At 39.2% G+C, this 15,915-nt stretch overlaps 1 protein-coding gene across 1 annotated transcript; it reads left to right on the forward strand.

Annotated features, from left to right (window-relative positions):
* Positions 1-1,452: 1,452 nt before the first annotated feature.
* Positions 1,453-14,614, forward strand: LOC129693640 (hydroxycarboxylic acid receptor 2-like). The gene is made up of 3 exons (XM_055630426.1): positions 1,453-4,800; positions 6,211-6,342; positions 14,436-14,614. Exons 1-3 carry the CDS (start codon positions 4,002-4,004, stop codon positions 14,612-14,614), a joined length of 1,110 nt encoding a protein of 369 aa, XP_055486401.1. The 5' UTR covers positions 1,453-4,001.
* The last annotated feature ends 1,301 nt before the right edge of the window (positions 14,615-15,915 follow it).

A 15,915-nucleotide genomic window follows, 5' to 3' on the forward strand; every position in this document is an offset into this window, starting at 1 on the left:
CACAAAGTGCTGGAGTAACTCAAAGGGACAGGCACCATCTCGGGATAACATGGACAAGCAACTTTTTGGGTCAGGTGCTTTGGACCCATCTTCAGAAGTTGTCACAATCCACACTGTTGAATTTGAAGAAGGGTCCAACCTCAACGCCACCTATCCATTTTCTCCAGAGATGCTGCCTGACTCGCTGAGTTACTCCAGCACTTTGTGAGTTTTGTTCAAGATTAAAACATCTGCAGTTCCTTATGTCCACTGTGCAAGTATTGTGCTTACAGAGAATACATGAGAAGAGGAACTCTTGTGATCGCAATCTCTTTTAAGATGATAGAGACAATTTGTTGCACCATGTCTAGGCCAGGAAACTGCAATTTATTACACTTTATATCAGAAATTATTTACTCAAATCAAATGACTGCTTGACAAAATATTTAACATTTGCACAATTTCAGTTTTACACTCATGCACAAACTTTGCCCTCACTACCTAATAAAATAAGCATCTGGTTCAGTCAGCATACGTGATCAGAGCGGTGTTTCAGGGATCATTTGTCGAGCTGCAGTCAGCCCATCCATCGAGCCCTCTTGTTCAGTTTCTTGACTTGTGACTGGTCTGCCAGACTTTAATTTCAGACGAAGGAGAGCTTTCATCAAGGTGTTGTTAAATGACAAATTCAAAAAATAATAAACAACGGGATTGATCATACAGTTCATGTATGTCAGAAACGATGTGTTATAAAAGAAATGCCTTGCTGTGTTAAATGAATTGCATTGTTGGGCACTTCTTAGCTTTGTGATTACAACCACAATAAAACCAATATCGGTGGGCATGAAGCAAATGATTAAAATTGCCCCCACAGTTGTCACCATCTCCACTGTTTGGTTATATTTACGCCGCACAATGCTTTTGATCTGTCTTAACTTTCAGGTGATGCAGGAGACACAGAACAGAATAACCAAAGCTGTAAAAATAAAGAAAAATAACATGTAGACACTAGACATCCAAATACTTGTGCCATTTTGAGGGCTGTTTATCTTGAACGACTCGCAGAGCGTCACATTGTTATGCTTGAAGTCGTGTCGTCCTGTCACCAAGTGCAACCAAATTGCCACTGCCATAAACCACAGAGCGACTGCAATCTTCACTGTGCACCTTGCAGGTACCGTGTTACACTTGCGGAGGTGGTGGATCACCTTCAAATAGCGATCGATAGCTGTAACCACCATGAAGAAGATGCTGCTAGTCCGATTAAAGGAAATCAGGAGTAGGTTCAGGCGACAAAGAATAACACCATTAATCCATTTTTTTTCGTGAACCATATAACTAATTCAAAAGGGTATGCAGATGATTAGAAGCATGTCAGCGATTGCTAGGTTCAGAAAGCACACTGTGTTTGGTTTCCAGTGTTTAAGATGAAAGAGGAAAATCCACAGAGCGATTGCATTTCCAACAAATCCCAGGATGACGATGACACAAATGACAAGTGTGATGTGGGACAAGAGATCGGTTTCATCCAGAACACATTGCTGGGTGTCAGTGCCGGCCTTAAGCCAATTGGACCAATTTGTCCCAATTGGGCCTAAGGGGGCCCCGCTCTAGAGTAATCTACTTTCAGCTCGTCACGCGAGGGAAAATGAATAGGTAACGTTTTGGGTCAAGACCCTTCTTCAGGCTTATTTCAGGCTTTAGATCCTTTGCCAGAGGTGCATATGCCCAAAGTGAACTGAGGAGAAATATCAACCATGAACATTGAATGGCAGATCAGACAGGAGCGACAGGAGAGCATCTTTATATATATCCTTCCCTCAGTAATCAAACAGGCACCATTAGCTTTTAGCATCACTGTGCCGGTTCACAACTGAAGATCATTTCAGAGATTTGCTTTGGAAGCTCACAAGGCCATCACTTCTATTGACGTAAAATATTTTTATCAAATATCCATTGACACCCTTGAGGCAATCAAAACTAGTTATTAAATGTGGGGCATTCTGAATCTACAGCATTGCAACTGCAGGGAAAGACGATCAATAAATGTTCACATTTATCGACAGCTAAATTAGGTGAAGCTGAAATTAAAGGATGTCGTATTGTGAAAGGGGAATAATTTAAAGGGATAGGTTGTTCACACAGAGGGTGGAGAGTGTCTGGAATGACCTGCTGCTGGGGGTAGTTGGGGCAGGTACAATTACAACATTTAAAATACATTTGGACAGGTACACTGATGGAAAACGTTTTGAGGGATATGGACCAAATTCAGGAAGATGGGACTAGCTCAGGAAGGGATTTATTCTGCATGGATGAGTAGGGCCAAATGGCCTGTTTCTGTGCTGATTGGTGAGCCCGCTACTTAACTGCAGTATGAGTGGTCAGGTAGGACTGGGGTTGTTTGGATAAGATGAGTGCAGAGTCTTGAAGACAGGACCTCCCTGAGACCACTGAAACCAGGTATATCATAAGAACATAAGACATAGGAGCAGAATTAGACCCTTCGGCCCATGGAGTCTGCTCCCCCATTCGTTCCTAGAAACATAGAAAATAGGTGCAGGAGCAGGCCATTCAGCCCTTCGAGCCTGCACCGCCATTCAATATGATCATGGCTGATCATCCAACTCAGTATCCTGCACCTGCCTTCTCTCCATATGCCCTGATCCCTTTAGCCACAAGGGCCACATCTAACTCCCTCTTAAATATAGCCAATGAACTGGCCTCAACTACCTTCTGTGGCAGAGAATTCCAGAGATTCACCACTCTCTGTGTGAAAAATGTTTTCCTCATCTCGGTCCTAAAAGATTTCCCCCTTATCCTTAAACTGTGACCCCTTGTTCTGGACTTCCCCAACATCGGGAACAATCTTCCTGCATCTAGCCTGTCCAACCCCTTATGAATTTTGTAAGCTTCTATAAGATCCCCCCTCAATCTTCTAAATTCTAGCGAGTACAAACCGAGTCTATCCAGTCTTTCTTCATATGAAAGTCCTGACATCCAAGGAATCAGTCTGGTGAACCTTCTCTGTACTTTGTTCACAGCTGATCTATTTTTTCCTCTCAACCCCATTCTCCTGCCTTCTCCTTGTACCCTTACTAATAAAAAGCCTATTGATCTCCGTTTTAAAAATACCAAATGACTTACCCGCCTTGCCCTTCACTCTAACAGGGACGAGCATGCCCTGAACTTTTGTCATCACACTTCTAAAAGCATCCCACTTTCCAGACATTCCTTTATCAGCAAACAACGTACTCCAATCAACTTGGGCAAGTTCCTGTTGAGTACCATCAAACTTGGCATTACCCCAATTCAGAGTTTTAACTCGTGAGCCCACGCTGTCTTTATCCATTGCTATTTTAAAGTTAATAGCACAATGGTTGTCAGTCCCAAAAGATCCACCCGCTGTCACCAGCCATTCCCAATTTCCTAATAGATCAAGCCTTGCCCTTTCCCTTGTAGGGCCTTCTACACATTTCCTGAGGAAACTTCCATGAACACATTTAGAAACATAGAAACATAGAAAATAGGTGCAGGAGAAGGCCATTCGGCCCTTCGTTGCAGGAATAGGCCATCCAGCCATTCAACATGATAATGGCGGATCATCCAAAATCAGTACCCCATTCCTGCTTTTTCCCCATATCCCTTGATTCCTTTAGCCCCAAGAGCTAAATCTAACTCTCTATTGAAAACATCCAGTGAATTGGCCTCCACTGTCATCTGTGGAAGAGAATTCCACAGATCCACAACTCTCTGGGTGACAAATTCTACCCGGACAAAGTCCTCAGCACCATGACAGCCCAAGTCTATAATGAGAAAGTTAAAATCCCCTACTATGACAACGTCATTAGCCTTGCAACTGCCTGCAATCTTCCTGTCCACTTGCTCTTCTAGTTCCCATTGACGATTTGGGGGCCTGTAAAGTACTATTTGTTGGTGTATTTTACTCCACCCACCAGCTGTGATGATGAAGTTGAAGTAAGTTCTGCTTTCATCTCTGGAGCACAGTGAGTGCGTGTAAAGTCATGGAGAACGCGAACCAGGCATGTGCTGCAAGTGCAGATGTCAACTTTGACTACAACCCACCAGTAATTCTTATCACATTCATCCTAGGATTGGCTGGAAATGTAACTGCCTTGTGGATCTTCTGCTTTCACGTTAAATCCCGGAGACCAAACGTTGTGTACTCGCTAAACCTGATGATCGCTGACACTCTGTTGATGTGCTGCCTACCTTTTCGAGCCCATTATTTTATCAAAGGGAAGGACTGGATCTTCGGTGATGTGCCCTGTCGCCTAAACATCTTCATGATCTCCCTAAACCGGGTTGGCAGCGTCATCTTCCTCATGGCCATAGCCGTCGATCGCTACTTTAAGGTGGTCCGCCCGTTTCACAAAGCCAACAAGATATCTCCAAGGTGTGCGGCGATGTTAGCAGGAGCCCTGTGGGTCGTGGCAGTGGGGATTTGTTTACACTTGTTGGTAGAGCCACACGACTTCCATCCAAATAACATGACCAAGACCTACTGTGAACCATTCAACATAACCAACCCTCACCAGCTCAGCGCAATTTGGACGGACACTGTGTTTATATTCTTTACGTTCATTTTACCGGTCTCCGTTTTAGTTTTCTCCAGCTCCTGCATCATCTGGAAGTTAAGGCAGATGGAGACTGAGACGAGGCGTAAATATAAAACGCACCGTGAAGCTTGTGATAGCTGTGGTCGTGGTCTTTGTTATTTGTTTCTTGCCCACCAACATTGCCGTGGTCGCCGTTATAGTTACAATGCACAAAACCACAGACTGCAAGAAATACATCACCGCTGTTAATATCTTCTACAACACGTTGTTCGTGACATACCTGAACAGTGTGATCGACCCAGTGATTTACTATTTTTCAAATTCAGCATTCAAGGATGCGTTGAAGAAAGCTCTCATTCATCTAAATTTAAGGTCTTGCAAATCAGCTACGAGTCAGAATAATGAACAAGGGGAATCCCAAGGACAGACATTGGATCAACAAACGACCTCTGTAACCCCCCTCTGATCACTTGCAGGCAGCCCGGACTGAGTCAGAAGTCTATCATTGGGTAATTAAAGCCCAGCGTGTAAAACCATGACATTGTACAAGTTTTTAAATGTTGTCAATGCTGAAGTCTAGCTTAATGAGCAACTTCTGAAATATTTTTCTTTTTTTTTAAATCTTTTTATTAGAAGCAAACATGTTATGGTAAAATATAGTTACATATTATAGTAAAACCTTTTCATGTACATCAATCATACATTATTAAAATTTTCAATTGTGGATTGATTCTGCTTCTAGTTTTTTTTAATATAGATAGAAAGAGAGAAAAAAAAGAATTACAAATGTCAAAAAAGAAAAAAAAGTGGAATGAATTACTAATAATACGTCATTGGAGATAGGTTCGTAGATTATAAAGTATAACTTTTCATTTAATCCTGAGTTCAAGCTTCAGTTAGGTTTCTTATAAACACAAGATAACTTTGTGTAATTTAATTTTAGTTTAGTTTATTGTCACGTGTACCGAGGTGTAGTGAAAATATTTTTAGTTGCGTGCTATCCAGTCAGTGGAAAGATAGGGAGAGAGGAAAGTCTGTTACTCTGAACTGCATTTATTTTAATGCAAAAGGTATGACAGGTAAGGCAGATGAACTTGGGGCAGAATAGGTAATACATAATATAGCTATAGCAATGTTGAGGCTTACATTATTGATGAGAGAATAACACATTTGATACACACGTCGACCTTCAATCACCCGTTTACTTAGTGGAGAAGGTGGAGCACCTTCATATAACGATCGATGGTTATAACCATCAAGAAGAAGGTGTTGCCAGTCCGATTTAAGGAAATCCAGGATTGACACAAATAAGCTGGAGTAACTCAGCGGAACAGGCAGCATCTCTGGAGAAAAGGAATCCGTGACATTTCAGGTCTAGACGCTTCTTCTCGATCCGAAACGTCACCTATTTCTTTTCTCCAGAGATGCTGCCTGACTCACTGTGTTACTCCAGCTTTTTGTGTCTATCTTCGGTTTAAACCAGCAGTTCCTTCCAACACATTAAGGAAATCAGGAATAGGTTTATGCGGCAACGAACATCACCACAAATCAAATTTTCTCGTGAACAAAAGAACCAATTCTAAAGGGTAGGCAGGTGATTAGAAGCTTATCGGCATTTGCCAGATTCAGTGAGTACACGGTGTTTGATTTCCAGCGTTATACATGAAAGAGGAAGATCCACAGGGCCATAGCATTTCCAACAAATCCCAGGACGATGGTGACACAAATGACAAGTGTGGTGTGGAACGAGAGGACGGTTTCATCTCCATTGTGTTACAGTCACACAGTCAGAGTGCTTCAGGAGCTAGCTAATGAAAAGAAGAACAACCTTATCTGCTCAACGCATCACACTGCAGGGTGGAGTGAAACGAAGCACCAATCAGTTGTGTTGTAAACACATTGACAATATCCTGGACACCAATAAGTTGGTATTTAGAAATAATTAGTCAGTATTGCAGAATTTGCAGTACACCATGATGGTTTTAGCATCAGAACAGAGAACAGTACAGCACAGGAACAAACTAACATGCCGAACATAATGACTAGATGAACCATAATCCATATCGCTCCATTCGCTGCATATTTATGTGCCTGGCACCTATCACCCACTGTGTAGAAAGTTTGCCCCATACATCTTGTTTCACAATGTTACTGTAATCACTTCCATATTCCTTAAGAAATTCTCTACCACACTTTTGTTTAATTAAGCATGCAAACTCCCAATGACAATGAAGGATTAAGATGAGGTTTATTACCGTCACATGTACTGAGATTAAATGAAAAGCTCGATTCTGCATGCTCTCCAAACCGATCAGATATGCCACACATAGATACATTCAGTTCAAACTCAAGGTCAAAAGACAAAGCAATGGAGAAGCTACGCAGTGCAAGATATAGAAGTGTACATGTATTTGAGATGGAGGTGAATCTGTGACCATACAGTATATATTTGATTCAGTGCTCAGTGAAGTTACTGTACGACACACGATTTTTTGAAGAAGAATAATCCAAAAGATTCAACTGAAGAATGGTTTGGAATAAAATTCTCATCCAGCTACAAGTGACTGACATAAATAACTGACAATGGACAGGGAAGGAACCACACAAAGTGCTGGAGTAACTCAAAGGGACAGTCACCATCTCGGGATAACATGGACAAGCAACTTTTTGGGTCAGGTGCTTTGGACCCATCTTCAGAAGTTGTCACAATCCACACTGTTGAATTTGAAGAAGGGTCCCGACCTCAACGCCACCTACCCATTTTCTCCAGAGATGCTGCCTGACTCGCTGAGTTACTCCAGCACTTTGTGAGTTTCGTTCAAGATTAAAACATCTGCAGTTCCTCATGTCCACTGTGCAAGTATTGTGCTTACAGAGAATACATGAGAAGAGGAACTCTTGTGATCGCAATCTCTTTTAAGATGATAGAGACAATTTGTTGCACCATGTCTAGGCCAGGAAACTGCAATTTATTACACTTTATATCAGAAATTATTTACTCAAATCAAATGACCGCTTGACAAAATATTTAACATTTGCACAATTTCAGTTTTACACTCATGCACAAACGTTGCCCTCACTACCTAATAAAATAAGCATCTGGTTCAGTCAGCATACGTGATCAGAGCGGTGTTTCAGGGATCATTTGTCGAGCTGCAGTCTGCCCATCCATCGAGCCCTCTTGTTCAGTTTCTTGACTTGTGACTGGTCTGCCAGACTTTAATTTCAGACGAAGGAGAGCTTTCATCAAGGCGTTGTTAAATGACAAATTCAAAAAATAATAAACAACGAGATTGATCATACAGTTCATGTATGTCAGAAACGATGTGTTATAAAAGAAATGCCTTGCTGTGTTAAATGAATTGCATTGTACCGGAGTTTCATGTCGCGGTGCTGATGACGTCATCAGTAAGCGCCGTGGATTTAACGGAGGGAAATTCAGTTTAAATGAAAAACACATCTACAGGTCAGAGCCCTCAGAGGAAAGTGACAAAACAACTGCTGAAGTCTCAGGAACACCAAGAAACTGCAAAACTAACCTCTGGAGTGGATTCTGGAATGGCTACACGATCTAAGACTGAGTTGATCACAAAAGAGAAAACTGAAATGGAGGAATTAAGGAACTCGGTAAGAGATTTGAAAGATGATGTGAAAGCTGGAAATTTAAACTTGATTGCTGGTAATGAAAAAATACTCGAGGGCATTGGTGCTCTGCAAAAAAAAGTTGATGATGTGCAAGAAGAGCTAACGGGGAAAATTACTAAGGTGGCAGAAGAGTCCACAAAGATGTTTGAGGCTGTGCATGAAACTATTTCCGCAAATGCAACTGCAGTGAAAGATTTGGAAGCTGTTGTGGAAGAGATGGCTGGAGAAATGGAGGCAATGAAGTTAGAATTAGACAGCCTCAAGAGCCAATTTACAAAAGTATCTGATAAATGTGTTGAACTAGAAGCTCGCTCAAGACGTCAAAATATACGAATACGTGGAGTGAAAGAGGGAGCTGAGGGGGAAAACGCTCGTGAGTTCACTGCCAATTTAATCAAACATGTACTCAATTTACCTGAGGCACCAGTAATTGAAGAAGCACATCGACTACCTAGATTTAAACCAAGATTTCAAGGAGAACAAGCCTACCCACGACAGATTATAGTCAAACTTCGGGATATCCCAACAGTGGAAGCGCTGATGAAAAAAATTAAACACGGAGAGAACATGATGTATGGAGATGATTCTATTAAACTTCTACGGGACTACCCCTATGAGATTGTGCAAAAGAGAAGAAAGTTCTCACAGACCAGAGAAGCTCTCTACGGTGTCAAGGGCGTCATATGTGGAGTGTTTTATCCGGCTAGGATGCGTATCACTTTCAAGGGAATCTCAAAAACATTCACTAACCCGGTAGAATCCCTTAAATACGCTCAAGAAATCGTGGCTAAGGCAGTAACAAAAGAAGATTGATTACCAGACGTCATGAACTAATTAATGTGCTTATTCCCCCAACAAGAATATTAGTAGAAAAATGAAAAAAGTGAATAACACCAAGTTTTAAAAATGACTATTCGCAACAGATTTTCCACGAGACTTGTCTAGACATTATAATCTTCTCTCGAATTTAATTCAAGGACATGCGATGCTTAAACCAGGAAACATTGATAACAGAAGAATGCAGATCTGCTGAAGCTGAGAGAGAGTGAAAAACATCACATGACTTACATATTTTTACAGACTTTTACAAAGTATAGAGAATTATTAGTAATTAATAACTAACAATACTAATACATAAACTGATATTGATAAATATGTGTTATAACGCAGATAACATTGTAATCTCACAGGTTCCGCAGCTCGAGTGGGGAGGGGAAGAAACTCAGGCACCTGGCTTAATTCCAGGAGCCTGACTCTGGTTAACCCTTTCAACGAACAGCTCACTTTTAACAATACTAAAACCAATTACAAATAGTTAAGAGATAAAGAGAGAGGAATATATGTAACTGAATATTTGATTAGATTTGATAAGTCGGAATGAAATATATATATATATATATACTGCAATGGGATGAAATAGAACTGATTTGGAAACGGTACCTACCCCCTTGGTTATGAGTAATAAATTCAGCGGGGCTAACCTCATAACAGCTACGCCGGAAGCAATATTGATGTCGTATCCCACAGACGAGTGGGCCACTCACTACGGTGTCGGAAATCCAGACACCGTACATTTATTCTATATACTTTTTTTTTTTATCACAATATGTCACATTTATGTGTTTTTTTTTCAAGGACAATCGCAGAGGGGAACTACCAAGAAAGTCTATAATATAAATGCTTCCAAAACAACCAGAGTCCTGAGGTATGGATGCACCATAATAAGTAAGGTCATTAAAATTGGTAAAAATGTATGACGACAATCAAAGGAAAATGGGAGGAGTCACACTATGTAGTTGGAATATAAGGGGTATTAATGAACCTATTAAAAGGGGCAAGATACTAGCTCAGTTGAAAGCATACAACACGGACATTTCGTTCCTACAGGAAACGCATCTTAAACATCAAGATCAGACGAGATTGAGGGCTAACTGGATAGGCCAAACATTTCACTCTTCATTCACTTCTAAATCTAGAGGTACTGCAATTATTATCCGTAAAGGAATTCCATTTAAATCAAAGAATACTATTTCAGATAAGGAAGGGAGATATCTTATAGTAGCAGGAGAGATCAATAATACGCCAATTACGCTGGTAAATATATATGCGCCCAACTTTGATAACCCTCAATTTTTTAATAAAATTCTGAATATAATTGCAGAATTTAATTATCAAAATGTTATAATTGGAGGAGACTTCAACTGTGTTTTAGACCCTTATTTAGATAAATCGATGCAAAAACAAAAAGGTAATATGAAATCTAAAACCAGTGAACTCTTACATACATATATGGAAAACACAAATATAGCAGATGTATGGAGGATTGCAAATCCGACGGGAAGGGACTACTCGTTCTATTCAACGGTGCATAAAACATATTCACGGATAGACTATTTTCTTGTGGATACAAAATTAATTACACACACTATGAATCCTAAATACCACATTAATGCGATTTCAGATCACTCTCCTTTAACCTTTGTTTTAAAATTAGAAGGAATGTCTATGAATAAATCGTTCTGGAGGTTTAATTCGCAACTTTTAAAAGACCCACAAGGGAGTATATATCTAAAAAAACAGATGGACTTATTCTTTGAGATAAATGATACACCAGATATATCCCCCACGCTATTATGGGAATCCTTTAAAGCATTTATTAGAGGAGTCATTATTTCATTTCAAGCTTATCAAAATAAAAAGAATAAGAAAGAACAAAGACATTTAGAAGAACAAATAAAACAATTAGATACAGATAATGCTAAAGATCCAACTATGGATAAACATAATAAAATCCTATTATTGAAATTCAAGCTGAATAAATTATTGTCAGAGAAAGTTATAACACTATTCCAAGTTACAAAACAAGAACACTTTGAATTCGGGGACAAACCCCACAAACTCTTAGCACGCCAGTTGAAAAAACGGGAAAAAGAGAATGCAATACTAAAGATTAAATCAGATAGTGGGGAATTATTAACATTACCCAAAGATATCAATAAAAGATTTGCTCAATTTTACGAAAATCTATATACATCTAAAACGTCAATAGATAATAATAAAATTTCAGAATTTCTGGAAAATTGTAACCTCCCAAAATTAGAATTGAGGGAACAAGAGGAACTGGGAGCAACAATTACTTCTAAGGAGATAGAAGACACAATAAAAACACTAAAGAATGGCAAAACACCAGGACCAGACGGATTCAGTAGTGAATTCTATAAAGCCTTTTACGATATAGTTACCCCACGATTACAGAAAATGTATACATACGCTTTTAAAGAGCAAAGCTTACCCGAAACATTAGCAGAATCAACGATCACATTAATACTTAAAAAAGACAAAAACATAGAAGAACCAGGCTCATATAGAGCTATTGCTTTGTTAAATACGGATCAAAAAATAATAGCGAAAACACTAGCCAGTAGACTAAGCAGGTACGTTAGTAGATTAATAAATGGAGATCAAACAGGATTTATACCTAAGAGACACTCATTCAATAATTTGAGACGTTTGCTTAACATAATGCACTCACATAAATCTCACGACCAAGAGTTATCTATTATCTCACTGGACGCAGAAAAAGCGTTTGATCAAGTAGAATGGGATTATATGATTAAAGTATTGCAAAAATTCCAATTGGGAGAAAACTTTATCGCATGGATAAAACTATTATATAACAAACCTACGGCTAGAATATTAACTAATAATATTTTATCCTCGAAATTTGAACTATCAAGGGGCAATAGACAAGGATGCTCATTATCACCGCTGTTATTTGCTTTGGTAATTGAACCCCTTGCTGAAAAAATAAGAACACATCCGGATATTTATGGTTATAATACAAAATACTCAAAGAATAAAATATCCCTATATGCCGATGATGTACTACTGTACATCACAAAACCACAAATTAGTATACCAAACATATTAAATTTAATTGAGGACTTTGGATCCTTTTCGGGATATAGAATAAATTGGAACAAAAGTGAAATTATGTCGATAAAACCAAAAGACTCAACACATCTTCGGAAATTTCCCTTTAAAATAGCTACAGAAAAATTCAAATATTTGGGAATTGAAATTACTAGAAATTACCAGGATATGTTTAAAGCCAATTATAATCCCTTACTCAAGAAATTGAATAATTTGATTAAATTCTGGAAAACACTTCCGATGTCCTTAATAGGCAGAATAAATGCTATTAAAATGGTTTTCTTACCACAAATTCTATACCTATTTCAATCAATACCTATATATCTCCCAAAAAAGTTTTAAAAAAAATTGGACTCAGACATTACAAATTTTATATGGGATTATAAATCCCATAGAATACAAATAGCACACCTTAATAAACGAAAAGAGCTGGGGGGTCTAGCGCTCCCTAATTTTATGTATTATAATTGGGCAGTAAATATTAAAAATATGATTCACCTGCTGGACAATTCTGCACAGCAGGCGGACTGGATGGTAATGGAAAAAGGGGACTGCTCCCCGAGTAATATAGGAGCGACCATCCTCTCACCAATAAATTTGAATAATAAAAATTATAATAAAAATCCAATTATACATAACACAATAAGAACATGGAAACAAATAAAACAGAATTTAAAATTAAGAAACCTATCTCTTTTAATACCAATAGTCAATAATCCATCGTTTAAACCATCAATCATAGACAAATCATTTATACAATGGGAAAGAATGGGAATTAAAACGCTCGAAGATCTGTATGAATTGGGGAATTTACTATCATTTCAACAACTACAACTGAAATATAATTTGAAAAATAACCAATATTTTAAATATCTTCAAATTTGTGATTATCTGAAAAAAACACACAAAAGACTATCATAATATGCCTTCCGACTTATTGGATGAAGCAATGAAGACCAAGGCGGAATCAGCTAATTTAATATCGTACCTATATAATATCATTTTAAACATAGAAATACCCACAACAGATGGAATTAGAAAAGATTGGGAACAAGAATTAGCTATAAAAATCTCAAAAGAGACCTGGGATAATCATTTACTACAGGTGCATAAATGTTCGATCAACGTACGACATACGCTCATCCAATTTAAAACATTACATAGATTATATTATTCAAAAACTAAATTAAATAAAATCTTCCCTAATGTTTCACCAATCTGTGATAAATGCCTGTGTCAAGAAGCTACCATAGCGCACTCTTTTGTTTTTTGTACAAAAATCCAAAAATTCTGGTATGAAATATTTGATATTTTTTCAAAATTGATCAAAATAAAACTGGTACCAAAACCAGAATGGATTATCTTCGGAATATCGGAAGATAACCCTGAATTAAACGTGTTTCAGAGGAATTTATTTAATTACGGGCTAATAATGGGAAAAAAGCTTATACTTAAATTCTGGAAAAATGCGCCGACACCAACAATAAAAATGTGGATATCAAATATGTTTGAAACATTACATCTGGAAGAGATGAGATTCCTCCTAGCAGGTAAAGCAGACCAATTCCAAAAGACGTGGTCTATGTTTCTGGACCTATTACAAGTATGAGGTGCAATAGTAATTAAAAAAAAAAACAAATATATAAATAAGTGGTATCAGGACCTGGTAACGGGAGGTAAAATAACAAAAACAGACTTGGTTGGTAGTCCCCTTTCTGCGGAGTTTAATGTTATAATAGAGCGATTGTTTCTATTTTCTCTCTCTTTCTTTTCTAGGGTCTATTTTCTCACTTTACTTCCTTCTCTAACTTCTTTCCTAAGGGGCTTTCTTTTCCCAACACTCTTGCACTGCACGACTCTCTTGCACTTTCTTTACTTAACATGTAGACACTAGACATCCAAATACTTGTGCCATTTTGAGGGCTGTTTATCTTGAATGACTCGCAGAGCGTCACATTGTTATGCTTGAAGTCGTGTCGTCCTGTCACCAAGTGCAACCAAATTGCCACTGCCATAAACCACAGAGCGACTGCAATCTTCACTGTGCACCTTGCAGGTACCGTGTTACACTTGCGGAGGCGGTGGATACCCTTCAAATAGCGATCGATAGCTGTAACCACCATGAAGAAGATGCTGCTAGTCCGATTAAAGGAAATCAGGAGTAGGTTCAGGCGACAAAGAATAACACCATTAATCCATTTTTTTTCGTGAACCATATAACTAATTCAAAAGGGTATGCAGATGATTAGAAGCATGTCAGCGATTGCTAGGTTCAGAAAGCACACTGTGTTTGGTTTCCAGTGTTTAAGATGAAAGAGGAAAATCCACAGAGCGATTGCATTTCCAACAAATCCCAGGATGACGATGACACAAATGGCAAGTGTGATGTGGGACAAGAGATCGGTTTCATCCAGAACACATTGCTGGGTGTCAGTGCCGGCCTTAAGCCAATTGGACCAATTTGTCCCAATTGGGCCTAAGGGGGCCCCGCTCTAGAGTAATCTACTTTCAGCTTGTCACGTGAGGGAAAATGAATAGGTAACGTTTTGGGTCAAGACCCTTCTTCAGGCTTATTTCAGGCTTTAGATCCTTTGCCAGAGGTGCATATGCCCAAAGTGAACTGAGGAGAAATATCAACCATGAACATTGAATGGCAGATCAGACAGGAGCGACAGGAGAGCATCTTTATATATATCCTTCCCTCAGTAATCAAACAGGCACCATTAGCTTTTAGCATCACTGTGCCGGTTCACAACTGAAGATCATTTCAGAGATTTGCTTTGGAAGCTCACAAGGCCATCACTTCTGTTGACGTAAAATATTTTTATCAATTATCCATTGACACCCTTAAGGCAATCAAAACTAGTTATTAAATGTGGGGCATTCTGAATCTACAGCATTGCAACTGCAGGGAAAGACGATCAATAAATGTTCACATTTATCGACAGCTAAATTAGGTGAAGCTGAAATTAAAGGATGTCGTATTGTGAAAGGGGAATAATTTAAAGGGATAGGTTGTTCACACAGAGGGTGGAGAGTGTCTGGAATTACCTGCTGTTGGGGGTAGTTGGGGCAGGTACAATTACAACATTTAAAATACATTTGGACAGGTACACTGATGGAAAACGTTTTGAGGAATATGGACCAAATTCAGGAAGATGGGACTAGCTCAGGAAGGGATTTATTCTGCATGGATGAGTAGGGCCAAATGGCCTGTTTCTGTGCTGATTGGTGAGCCCGCTACTTAACTGCAGTATGAGTGGTCAGGTAGGACTGGGGTTGTTTGGATAAGATGAGTGCAGAGTCTTGAAGACAGGACCTCCCTGAGACCACTGAAACCAGGTATATCATAAGAACATAAGACATAGGAGCAGAATTAGACCCTTCGGCCCATGGAGTCTGCTCCCCCATTCGTTCCTAGAAACATAGAAAATAGGTGCAGGAGCAGGCCATTCAGCCCTTCGAGCCTGCACCGCCATTCAATATGATCATGGCTGATCATCCAACTCAGTATCCTGCACCTGCCTTCTCTCCATATGCCCTGATCCCTTTAGCCACAAGGGCCACATCTAACTCCCTCTTAAATATAGCCAATGAACTGGCCTCAAATACCTTCTGTGGCAGAGAATTCCAGAGATTCACCACTCTCTGTGTGAAAAATGTTTTCCTCATCTCGGTCCTAAAAGATTTCCCCCGTATCCTTAAACTGTGACCCCTTGTTCTGGACTTCCCCAACATCGGGAACAAACTTCCTGCATCTAGCCTGTCCAACCCCTTATGA

The sequence above is a fragment of the Leucoraja erinacea genome, unplaced genomic scaffold (assembly GCF_028641065.1).
Source record: "Leucoraja erinacea ecotype New England unplaced genomic scaffold, Leri_hhj_1 Leri_375S, whole genome shotgun sequence".
In the NCBI taxonomy this organism is placed as follows: Eukaryota; Metazoa; Chordata; class Chondrichthyes; order Rajiformes; family Rajidae; genus Leucoraja; species Leucoraja erinaceus.

Bases quoted from the DNA above. Each gene is read 5' to 3' on its own strand.
- LOC129693640 (XM_055630426.1), top strand. From the start codon at position 4,002: ATGGAGAACGCGAACCAGGCATGTGCTGCAAGTGCAGATGTCAACTTT. The intron at 4,801-6,210 runs GTTAATATCTTC...TTTGATTTCCAG, and splicing joins GCAAGAAATACATCACCGCT to CGTTATACATGAAAGAGGAA. The intron at 6,343-14,435 runs GTCAGAGTGCTT...TTTGGTTTCCAG, and splicing joins CATTGTGTTACAGTCACACA to TGTTTAAGATGAAAGAGGAA.